General features: G+C 41.3%; 1 protein-coding gene across 1 annotated transcript in view; it reads right to left on the minus strand.

Moving 5' to 3' along the window:
- The window catches only part of DDX4 (DEAD-box helicase 4), a 31975-nt gene that overhangs the window by 14172 nt on the left and 4926 nt on the right, over window positions 1–12877 (minus strand). Inside the window, exons 3-10 of the mRNA XM_062604315.1 lie at window positions 12469–12541; window positions 11977–12047; window positions 11059–11145; window positions 10662–10742; window positions 9200–9241; window positions 2779–2921; window positions 1526–1678; window positions 64–218 (exon numbers count right to left, since the gene is read on the minus strand). Coding sequence (XP_062460299.1) covers window positions 64–218; window positions 1526–1678; window positions 2779–2921; window positions 9200–9241; window positions 10662–10742; window positions 11059–11145; window positions 11977–12047; window positions 12469–12541 — 805 coding nt within the window. The remainder of the gene's footprint in view (window positions 1–63; window positions 219–1525; window positions 1679–2778; window positions 2922–9199; window positions 9242–10661; window positions 10743–11058; window positions 11146–11976; window positions 12048–12468; window positions 12542–12877) is intronic.

A 12877-nucleotide genomic window follows, 5' to 3' on the forward strand; every position in this document is an offset into this window, starting at 1 on the left:
CTGTCTGAAACCAGAAGAACTGGAGCATAATGATCAATACCAGGTAACAGTGCAAAAGCTTACCCATACACAAATTTCCTTGCTTCTAGAAAGATCTGATTTATCAGCTCTCTAGTTGGAGCGACAATAATACATTCCGGCTCTTGCTGCTCTTTAAAGCTGGTGGCAGTAATGCCATCTCTCATCATGTGGGCCACAATTGGTAAAAGAAAAGCTGCCTAAAAAAAAAAAATAATAAAAAATATTGCAGCATTTATGATGTTTAGTCTTAAAACTTTCATCAGTCACAGTAAAAGCTGTATACCAATCTTAAAGTCTAAATGATGAAGGACACTATCACCTTCAACGAAATCAGACTGCAGAAGAATTGATGTGAATGCACTTCCGAACAATTAAGCTTCTTTTTCCTTGGTTATGATGTATGAAAATACCTCTCTGGACAGTAAGAGTCTAATATCTAGTAACTCAGGAACACAGTCATGCATTAGCTAACTTCTGTGCTCTTCAGGCAGTTCCACACATCATGCTGACATACACTGACAATTAGGTACCCCAGGATCAAACCCCTCCTTAGCATTACCTTACATGCTTTATATCATCAGTAGATATTTAAGGTAAACCACATATCACCATTTTCCTAGCTACTACAACAGCAGATCATTTTGCAACACATCTGCACCAGCACACTTCCTTCCATTAATACTACCAAGACCTGTAGAGCAATTCCAAAAACATCCAGAATACTTACAGCATAACCTTTGAACATTTCACCCTCTCAAAACAGAGGTTTTCCAAAATAAAAAAAAAATACTTTTTCAAAGTAACTAATAACCCACATAACATCAAAGCTAGAATTCCATACTATACTGAATGGCAAAAATACACCTATATTTAACATTCAAATATTCTCACAGATAGTGGTTAGGTTTGGTCAGTGGTTAGGTCTGGATACATTAGACAGCCTAACGAGACAACTGTCAACTTACTATCAACTCTCAACACTGTTCCATGATTAATACTGAATCACCTAAAACTAAGTCTGGTGCAGATAAGACTTGATCAAACCAAGGATGATGAACCAACACAACATACTGTTACAATCTGGTTTAAGTTTAAAATCAGAAACAAAAGCAAAACACACAGCACATACATACCAACACACACAACTAAAACCAACCAACCAAACAACAGATAAAGCCCACACAAGACAGAAAGAAACCTCAACTTTCCAACTGCTGAGGTTTTTTCCTCATCAGCTGTTTCTATGAGTGCCTGTATTTCTGCATCTGTTATCTGTAACCCTGAAGACTGGCCTGCTGTAACAAGACAAGTTCACTGAAATCGAAAAGAAATTCAGCGAAAAAATGCTTCAACTCATCCACCATTCAGCTGTACTTAATGCTAGACTTGCCACTGCAAGTCAAATCCTTAGATGGCAAGATGTGAATCACATGGCACATGGAACACTGAGGCATCGTCAAGATCCCACACTTTCGGTAGTACCAAGACTACATAAAATGCTTACAGTTTTTCCTGATCCTGTCTGGGCACATGCCATTAAATCCCGTCCTGCCAGTATAACAGGAATGCTGTACTTCTGCACTGGAGTAAGCTTAGAGTACCCAGCTTTAGCAATGTTCACATTTAACGTCTGACAGAGGTTAGCTTCTTCAAAAGCCTGTAAGAGAAAAAATATTAGCAATACACAATGACAAAAGTTAAAAGTTTAAAAACTCCACTGCTTACCATAGGGTTCAGATTTCCAAATACTAGAAAGTACTAACTTCTGAGAGGGCCTCACCAGTTACCTAGATTGCAAACGTTCCGACAAGTAAAAGTTTGAGAGGGGTTTTCAACCTGCTCATGTCATGCAAGTGAACTTGTTTCAAGGCCAGTGAAGGCATTCAGCTAGTCGTATTAGCTTTGACAGCTGCTCAGAAGCCATACATCTGGATTCAAGCAGGTAAACTCACATGATGGCATGCTAGGAAAAACAAACTAAAACTATTCAGTTCTACTTCATGCAGGATGTACAATCTTTATGCTAAAGCTAGATAAGGATGGTGCTCTAGCTCCCATTACCAGGATCAAAAAGCGTCATCACATGACAAAATCAGTGTAACTTCAGTGAGAAAACTTTTCAGAAGATGGAGGGGGGAAAAAAAAAAAAATCCAAACCCAACACTGCATCTTCTCTTTCAACATAGGTGCTACTACCCCCTCACCCTTCTTCCTTATTGTTCTCCTTAAAAAAAGCTTTTATCACCCCCCCCCTTTCTTTAAAAAAATCAAAACACTAGCCAACTGGTATGGAGTAGAAGCAAAGTTAATACAAAAGTTAAAACAATAGACAACAGCCCCAAAAACAGGGCTAGAAATTATTTCAAACCACCTGCTGAAAACTATTCCAACAGGTGGTCATTTACAGTGTTAAAGACCCCCCAGTAACAGACTTCAACAAGATAACCTTACCAGCCCTAACAGAAACTGCTGCCAAAGACCTCTTTCAAGATCTAAACTGGTCTTTTGCTGCAATTTAAGGACAATACTTCCTGTCCATTCAGTATTACTTTCTCTGGGCCATTTCTGTAGTCTGTCAATGTCCTTTTAAATTAAAATTTCTGTCTTGCAAACAGGCAGCATCTCCTTCCAATACAATGCTGTCTGCAATGTTCAAAATCTTTTTTAATATTTCCATTAGTAGTGAATATTACACTCAATATACACCCTTGCAGAATTACATTCAACATAAACCCTGAGATTAATGAGTTCACTAACCAGTAAGGGTGCTGGTGGGTCAAGTCCTGACACTTCAACGACATTTTCATCATATTTGTCAAAATTAATTCCTGTCTGGTAACGTGCAAAGATGGCTTGTTCATCATCAGGTGGAGGAGGGGGCACATAAGTCACCTTTGGACCTTAAGAACAAAACCACTCAGGTTCACGAATAATATACAGAAAACCTGAACAAAAACTATTTTAAGTATGGAGATACTGAAGTTCAGTTCAGTGAGACATCATTTAGACTTCTCTCCACTTTTCAGAAGGCACAGAAATTTCAGATATTCTATTAGAACTTAGATTTATACTACTAGACCTAACACTCACAAAGCTCAGCTCAAATTCAGTAACAATGCATTTATTAATACACAAGAATAAAATTAATCTGTTCATGGCAGCACATTTATAGCTCTGGATTCCTTATGGTATTTTTCAAGCTAATCAACTCGGAGATCTCAAAGGTGTAAAGCTGTCCTGGGTTCAGCAGTAGCAGTCATTTTTCTCCTTCTTAGTAGCTGGTGCAGCACTGTGTTTTTGACTTTCAGCCTGGGAACAACGCTGATAACACTGATGTTTTTAGCTGTTGCTCAGGACTGTTCACTCCAACCAAGGACTTTCTGAGTCTCAGGCTCTGCCCGGGAGGAGAGGAAGTTGAGAGGAAGCAGAGACAGGACACCTGACCCAAACTATCCAAACAGGTATTCCATACCACAGCACGTCATGCTCAGTACATAAACTGGGGGCAGTTACCCGGAAGGGCTAGATCACTGCTCGGGTTGGGCTGGGTACAGGTCGGTGGGTGGTGAGCGGTTGTATTCTCTTCCCTTGTCATTTCCCTCATTATTCTTGGTGGCCTTTTTCACAGACACCCTCCTGTCGTGGGGAAAGACCTTGCATGCCCTTGTGAGGTTGAGAGTTATGCTGGTGGTGGCATATGCCTCTGGTAGGGTCTCCCATGCCAGACAGGTCTCAACTGAAGGGTCAGACAAAGTGTGCCCATGGGCAGGGTGAGCTCACCAGCCTTCGGGCAACCATCCTAGGAGAAGGACAACTCTAACTTCAAACCCGGGCTGATTGATGGAGCTCGTTTAGCCTTGTAAAGCTATCCATCTAAGAGAAGGACACTAACCAAACCTACGACCTGAGGACTTCGCTGTCACCGTCCAAGCTCGCTACGCCCTGGCAGATAAACCTCAGGTGTAAAGGGTGGGACCAGTTCTGTGCACGCTGTGCCTCACCTAAAAAATCCACTGTGCAGGCCCAAAGGGTTTACCCACACTTGCAAAGCCCTGTAGCGACAGGCAAGGGACAAAACGGCAGGTGATAAGGTGCACTGGAAGTTGCAGACCCAACCCTGCACGCAGGCGGTTCAGGACATTGGTCGCTAGAGACTGACCCAGGAGATGACAGTCTTGTTCGGCAATATCCTGAATGACCAAGCAGCCTTTTTTTCAAGGAGGGCACTGCTTGCTCCATATGGAGAGAGGCCTAGAAAAGATGGCCTAACCAAAGCTCATCTCCCCCTCCACCTGGCTGGCTAGCAGCGGCCAAGAGGCGTCTTCTGTTGTGGTTGATCCAACACAGAAAAGACAAAGGCATACACCTGCCTCCAAAGGTGTGTCCAGATTGACACTCGCATGTTGGAACATCAGAACCATGCTTGATACAGTGAACAGTGGGCATCCTGAGCACCATCCTGCACTAATTGCCCACGAACTGTCATAACTCAACATTGACACTGCTGCTCTCAGTGAAGTTCGCCTTCATGAGGCAGGTAGCCTTATAGAACATGGTGCCAGCTATACACTCTACTGGTCAGGTGAATCCAAAACTGAAAGTCATCTTTCTGGAGTTGGCTTCATGACTAAAAATGCCATCATCTCTAAACTTGAAAATCTGCCGATAGGTCATTCCAATCATATTATCTCCTTACATCTTCCACTACACAATAAGCAACACATCCTTTTCAGCATATATGCTCCAACTCTGCAAGCTGACCATGCAGAGAAAGACAAATTCTACACCGATCTGCATCGCCTCACTCAAAAGTTTCCTATAGATGATAAGATCGTAACACTTGGTGACTTCAACGACTGAGCAGGTAAGAACTTTGAAGCCTGGAAAGGATTACCAGGCAAGCACGGTGCTGGTATCTGCAATGACAACAGACGCCTCTTGCTAGAGTTTTCTGCAGAGCAACAGCTTACCATCACCAGTACTATTTTCCAGCAGAAAGACAGCCTGAAGACAACCTGGATACGTCCTCGATCTAAACACTGGCACCTTATTATGTCTAAATGTTAGTAATAGGTGAAATTGCATGTTGAAACAATAGTACAAACAGAAGAGATGATTGTATTTGAAAATCTGTTAATCAGTAGAGGGTTTCTTCGTATTAAGAACAAGCTGAAATTCTGCTATTATGTATCTTAGTTACTTTATAACTAAAAGTTACAATGGTAGCTACAATGATAAGCAATTAATATAGTCATATATGGGGAAGGGTATATGGGTGGATCCAGGGGAGTATTGTGAAACTCTACCGAAGCAGAACTCACGAAGGTACCAGGAGTAGTCAAGTGAAAATAAGAGAACGCTGGCGTCCACATAATGATTGGGACATGTCCAAGGAACAGAAAAGTGAACAGAATGACCTGAGGAAGACTTCTTACTTCATCCGAGGAAGACTCCTTACTTCATCAGGACGACCACCAGAGGGGGGCTGCGCAAGCGCACAAGAGGCTGATGTCGTAATAGACTGATGTGGCAATCCTTGATGCATATGTATTAGTCAATGATGTAATCTGCGTTGAATATGTATTAGTGACGACATTTTTAGTGTATAAATTGCGAGTGCAATGTAACGGGGTTGAAGCCAGATTTGGGCGCGTGCCCCTGGTTTCCCAGCACTGCAATAAAGTACCTCATATAACCATTCCGGTGGTTATGTGTCAGTTCTTACACTAACATTAGTGCACCAGAGAAATGTTCACAACCCAAGTGATGCCTAGTGCAGAATGTCAAACAGACCACCGCCTTGTGTGTTGCAAACTTAACCTTCACTTTAAGCCCAAACCTAAAGAGAGGCGGCATTCCCAGGAGGAGGCTCAATAATCTTCAAATAGCCACAGTGAGGGTAATCTTTCAAGCTAACCGTCAAACTAGGCTTGAAGACCATCTTATAGATTCTTCTCCTGAAGCGCTTTGGCAACATATTAAAAATAGCATCCTGCAGTCCTCCAAAGAATCCTTTGGGTTCTCCTTAAAGAAAAACAAAGACTGGTTTGATGATAGCAATCAGGAGGTCCAGGAATTGCTGACAAAGAAGAGATCTGCCCACCAAGCACACCTCGTTCAGCCATTTTGCCATGTCAGAAAAGCAGCCTTTCATTTTGCATGTAGCAAACTCCAACAGAAACTTCGAGACATCCAGAACTAGTGGTGGCTCAACGTAGAAGAAAAGACTCAGCTATGCGCAGATCTGGGCGACCACAGAGGATTTTATGAGGCTCTGAAAGCAGTGTATGGAGCCACATTTCAGGTTCAAAGCCCCTTACTTAGTGCAGATGGCCAAACACTTCTTACAGATAAGATCTTCAACTTGAATCGTTGGTCTGAACATTTTCAAACATTCTTTAGTGCTGTGTAGTCCCAAGGCAGAGGAATCCAGCACATTTTACAACATCCGATGAAAAATGAATTGGATATAGCCCCTACCACAGGTGAGACTCTTAAGGCTATACAGCAGGTGAAAACTGGCAAGGCAGCTGGGGTAGACGGAATCCCACCTGAAAACTGGAAGCATGGAGGCCAAGCATTTCATGCTAAATTTCATGAGCTAGTTGCGCGCTGTTGGGAACAAGGTAAATTACCATCAGATTTTCACAATGCAATCATCATCACTCTGTATAAAATAAAAGATGAAAAGTCAGACTGCTCAAGCTACCGAGGTATAACTGCTCTCCATTGCTGGAAAAATTCTTGCAAGAATACTCTTGAACAGATTAATACCCACTACTGCAGAAGAACTTCTACCTGAAAGTCAATGTGGTTTCAGAGCTAACAGAAGTACCACAGACAGAACCACAGTTCTCAGACAACTGCAAGAGAAGTTTAAGAACAGAATAAGGGGCTCTATGTAACTCTGGCTGACCTCACCGAAGCTTCTGACACTGTGAACAGAAAAGGCCTGTGGCTGATCTTGGAACGATCAGGTTGTTTCCCTCAAAGTTCCTCAAAATGATTATTCTGTTACAAGAAGATCAGCAAGGCCAAGTCAGATATGCACTCTCTGAGCCCTTCCCAATAACCAATGGTGTGAAACAAGGTTGTGTTCTCGCACCAGCTTTATCCACAATCTTCTTCAGCATGATGCTCCAAAGGGCTACGGTAGACATCAACAAACAAAACAGCATTTATATTCGATATTGTACCAATGGGAGCCTGTTCAATTCTAAGGCAACTGAAGGCCCACACTAAGACCCTGTATCACCTTGTCCATGAACTGCTTTTTGCTGACGATGCTGCCCTTGCTGCCCACACAGAAGCAGCTCTGCAGCGCTTAACATCTTGCTTTGCGGAGGCGGCTGAGCTTCTTGGGTTGGAAGTTAGCTTGAAGACAGTAGTTCTCTACCAACCTGCACCACAAGAAGATTACCATCATCCCTACATTACCATTGGTGAGTCAGAGCTTAAGTCAGTTCAGCACTTCAGCTATCTGGGAAGCATTACTTCCTCGGATGCCACAATCAACAAAGAGATAGATAACAGAATAGCAAAGGCATATAGAGCCTTTGGAAAATTCCATACAAGAATCTGGTGCAATGAACACCTGAAATACAAAGATTAGTGTTTATAAAGCCATTGTACTGTCTGCTCTTTTATATGGGTCTGAAACATGGGTTATCTATCATAATCACCTGCGACTCCTCGAACACTTCCATCAGTGCTGCCTCCATACAATTCTAAACATTCACTGGACTGACTATATGTCAAATGTTACTGTCCTTGAACAGGCAGCGACCACCAGTATCGAGGCCGTATTGCTGAAACCACAGCTGCGCTGGGCAGGGCACGTCTCTAGGATGAAAGATTACTGCCTCCCTAAGATTGTGTTTTACAGTGAACTCACCACTGGCTGCCGCAAGAAAAGTGCCCCAAAGACACTTTTTATATGGACTCTCTGAAACAGTACTTCAACCTCGGCCGTCTTGACTACAATCAGTGACCCACCTTGGCCTCCAACCAGGAGACTTGGAGACACATCATATGTAACACTGCTGTCTCCTTTTGAGAACACATGCAGAATCAGTCTTGAGGAGAAAAGGTAGAAAGAATCGTGCCTCACCTATACCACCGAAGAAGACCTTTCGCTGTGCTTTTTGCAACCAGATTTGCCTACCCCACATTGGCCTTTTTAGTCATCAGCATGCTTGCAGTAAGTGTGGGTAAAGCCCTTCCCAAATCTTCGTTCGTGAAGTCAAGCCATCATTATTATTGGTGGTAGCAGTAGGGGGTTTGTGTTATACCTTAGTTACTGGACTGTTTGTATCTCAACCTGTGGGAGTTACATTCTTCTGAATCTCCTCCCCATCCCTCTGGGAGCTGGGGGAGGAAGGGCGGGAAGTAAGTTTGCTGCTGCGTGGTTCTGAGTTGCCGGCTGGGCTTAAACCACAACGAAAGTTAATTATTTGATGCTCACAATCACAGGGATCAAAAATGAGGAGGGCTCAAGAACCAAAATTATTCATATGAATTCAGAAGTTCACTATTAGTCTTTTTTTAATCTCAAGGGTAAGAGAAAGGCAAAATAAGGCTAAAGTCATCTGCAAAAAACACCGCAGGCAAGTAATCATTTAATAGGCTGTCCCAGCTGAGAATTTCAATACATGCCGAAGTCATTTATCACACACTGGAACCTGATCTCCTGCATTCACAGATCATGAAATTCTGTTTACTAGCTTCTACTCAGTAAAACACATGGAGCCCGTTTTCCAGAAACAGCATCTGAAACTGAGAATCTACTGTTCCTTTGTGGTTTGCTTTAATGACTATCATCACTCAGATTCCTACACCACTGCCAATTAAATTCTCTAACACTTGTGTCTCAGGTATATAAGCTTTACCATTATGAGGAAAGAACAGCCAGCATAAAGGAATTCTACAGCACTCCATTCCAAAATGTTAGTCATTCTTTAAGTGACAACCACCACTATGGTCTCCAGTAATTTAAAGATGAATGAATTTTAAACATACAAAGTTTATGTTAAGTGAAAAGTTTTGAGATGTTTTGCATTTACCTGTATCACTACCTTCTTTTTTTACCTAATCACTTTCAGCAACTTCCTGTAACAGAATGCTCCTCAAGATGAAAAGAAATTAAAACTGGCATGTCACTTGCCAAGAAGCTACTCACCTCTTCCAGATCCTATTTCTTCACTGTGTTCTTTGGAAGCTGCTGTTAAAGAAACCATTCCATACATTATTCCTTATAGGAATAAAACTCATTTGAGAGAAAATCTAAGAATCTAAGCAACTCTATAAAATCACAGTTTCATCAGGAGAGTAACAGAGAATCTGAGTAAAGATGCAACATACAGTGCATGTAATCACTTTAAAATACTTGTTTTTCCATCTGAAGATAAGACACTTACACGGTTATCTCTAATTACAAAAAGCATAACTGTTTTAAGAAAGCTCAACACAGCCCTACCTTTGCTACCTCTACAAATTCTGTCAGAGTGACAAGAACGCTATCCAGAAGTGGAGGCAGCACAACAACCTAGCAGTGCCTGCTCTGTTGCTTTGCTAGATCCAGACACACCTCTTACTATAAAACAACACAGTTCCCTCTTTATGAAGAATTATCTTTCCACATTAATATCTCCACAGACTAGTTCAACTGTTGCCAACCAATATCCATGACAGTCTTCACATACCAGTATTTCATACAATGATTATACGAAAGGAATTACTATACCGCATTAAGGATGCGGTTATGTCCGCTACGAATATTAACATGTTGCCTGTATAAACACTTAATGCTTCTGAACTAAATGCTTATTTGAACTAAAAATCTAAAAATCTTAATTTGAACTAAGTCCAACAGAGGCAAACCAATTGCTCTCTGGATGTTAAAGAACGCTTCTGAAAATGCACACTTATTATTCTATCTTTACTACAATGAAAAATTCTTTACCAGTATCATATAAACGGTTCCCACATTGAGAATATCAGCCATCCACTATCCATAAAACTGGTTTAATGGTATTTCTAATTTTAATCCTGGGACTTGTGCAAGTGATAGACTATGCTCTAAGTAGCACAACAGATGAGTTACAAGTTACAGTAACACCAGTGGCAAAGGAAGACAATGAGAGGAAGTTCCTTTGTGGGCAGCAAAAACCCAAAACGTTAAAATAATGTCATCAGAAAGAGCTGGTCTCTCAGATCTAAACCCTTATTCTCAGTAAAGTAACCCACACAAACCTAAAACACTTCCCTTTATATGAGGGGTTGAAAAAGTCTAGAGTGAGTATTTTGAAACTGAGAGCGCTCTTAAAGACTTGCTTTGTATTTTGGGGTTAGCAGCTCTGCTTCACTGTGCATTAACTGACCCAGTAGCAGTAGGACCAAGGTAAAAAAAAATTACAGGAGACAACAGCTTTGAAAATACGATTTCTAAAATTTATCCAAGTTACAAATCTGTCTCGTGTGCACAGGCATGCAAGGTACCTAACATCTGCAAGATGTTCTTAATTCAGACAGGGAGAACAATCACAGAGACAGTGTTTAGCAAAGCTAAGAAGGTACTGCATTGCCACAAAATCTACAGTGAGGAAATCTGACAGATTTACCACCCTACTAAAAAGTCTCACCTGCACCTCCAAATGCTCCTCTTCCCGTACAGCCAAAGAAAGTGCCAGACTGGGGTCTTTCTCTTTGCTCACCTTTAATATCTATAAGTAATAAACAGTGTAGTTGATATAGTGTCTAGAACTAGCACAATACAACACTATGCCAAAAGCTAGTACCATTTACTTAAAAATCTCTACACTGCAAAAACTTAAACATTCTTTGTAAATCTAATCCACGCCGTATTATTTGCAGTAATATTATTTTTTGAAGATGCCATCCATGTTCTACAACACTGCTGAAGAACAGAAGCTTCAACATAACTTCCACCTTTGTACTTGTTTCAAGAAGCAAGCAAACCTTGGTTATATGCTGTTGCCACACAAATCACTCAGCATAGAAAAAAAATAAAAACCTTACTCTCACTTCGTCCAAGGCCACCAGGACATCTTCCAAAACCTCTATTTTGTGCACTGGAATTTTCTACAGCATTCCTTTCTTGAAAACCTGCAGTACATCACAGTACACAGCAAATTCATTTGCCCATTTATTTTTGCATGTGCAGATCAAATGCCTTTTATCTGGCAATTATTCCTCACAGCCCCGATTTTATGAATTCAGATTAAAAGTACAACAGAACTAAGCGATTTGTCTAAACATATGGAAAAGTGAAGTATTTTTTGCCTGTATCAGTTTCCACCTCCCTTGTTTCATAACCTGTTCCACTTACAGCCATTGAACGATCTAGACACGTTAAGTGGTAGCAGCTTCCACTGTCCGATGTGCTTCCCATAATACTTGGTGGAAGCATGTACAGCAATACTGCCGCACTGTCAATTACTAAGCACTTCAATGTGCAGTGCATACCAGAGTGGCACTTGATATTATAAGCAGTAAGAGCACAGGTATTAAATATTGCTTTATGGAACCTGAAGAAAGCTTTGAGATCTTCCTCTGGAGAGCACTTGTACACTCCCTCACATAGCGTGTATATGGATACTAATGTTCAGCTGCCTTTTGCATTACATTATGACTCAACAGAATTATCAGAACAATACACCTCTCCAAGAAAAATGGAAGCAAAGCAAGAGGTGAACAAAACAATGCTGAGTCCTGCCTTCTAGCAAATGTGGTGGTATTATGCAGTCAAAACTAAGAGATGATACTGAATGCCTACGTTATGCAGAAAAATAATGAGTGGTAACCCAGGCATATGATTTTCCAACTCATAAAATACTTACCTGACTCTGATATAACAGAACTGAGTAACTCCACAGGAAAAATTTAATGCATCAAATACGACTAGCCATTAGAATTACAGACACTCCGGAAAGTTACCTCTGTTGGCAAAATTCCTTCTGCTACCAAATGTACCCACTGGCTGACACCATCTGTTCAGAGATTCACCACTACCTGTAATTAGAAAAAAGAGTCAATGTCCAAAGCTATATCCAAAGCTATATTTGACTTCAAGATAGGCTTGCTGGAGTATGCTTGGCTTTTTAAGCCCAACAGTAAAATTACAGAACCGTTCAGGCCGAAAGGCACCTTGGACCTGTAGCCTAGCTCCTACACAACAAAAAAAAACAATCACATGACAAAGGTGCTGTTTTATAAGGCAAAGAAAATGTATCAAAATTACAAAGCTTAGGACAGGTGCAACTACTGTTTTCTATGAAGAACAGCAACTCTCAGCAACAGTACTGTTACCAACCCAGTAAAATTTGAATTTCCACACCTGGACACCAGTTGCAAGATCCTCCATTCTAAATGCTTTATCCAAAAGGAAGGCTTAATCACTCCCAGAACAACAAATTTTAACCATCTAACCTACCTCTATCTCTAGAATACCCTCCAAAATGATCCTGCATATGCTGATTTCTATTAGGTCTTCCAAAAGCACCTGGAAAACAAGAAAGTAAGGCTTTTGATACTGTCTCCCATAACATCTTCACATAAAAACCAATGAAGCAAACAGCCTAGATAACCGGACATTTAGGAGGACTGATTCAGTAGGCTGAACCAACTGTGTTCCAAGAGTTGTGATTAGCAGCACAAACTCCATCTGGAAGCCAGTCACTAGCAGAGAGCCCCACTGGGGTCAACACAGTTTACTGTCTTCATTCATGACCTGGATGATGGGACTGATTCGGCCCTCACCAAGCTTGCAGATGCACAAAACCAGTACATAGCACAGGGCTGTTTCACTCAGAGGAAACTCACAAAGACATAGGCAAGC

Source organism: Pezoporus occidentalis, unplaced genomic scaffold (genome assembly GCF_034315485.1).
Source record: "Pezoporus occidentalis ecotype Australia unplaced genomic scaffold, CSIRO_AGI_Poc_V1 ctg85, whole genome shotgun sequence".
NCBI lineage: Eukaryota > Metazoa > Chordata > Aves > Psittaciformes > Psittacidae > Pezoporus > Pezoporus occidentalis.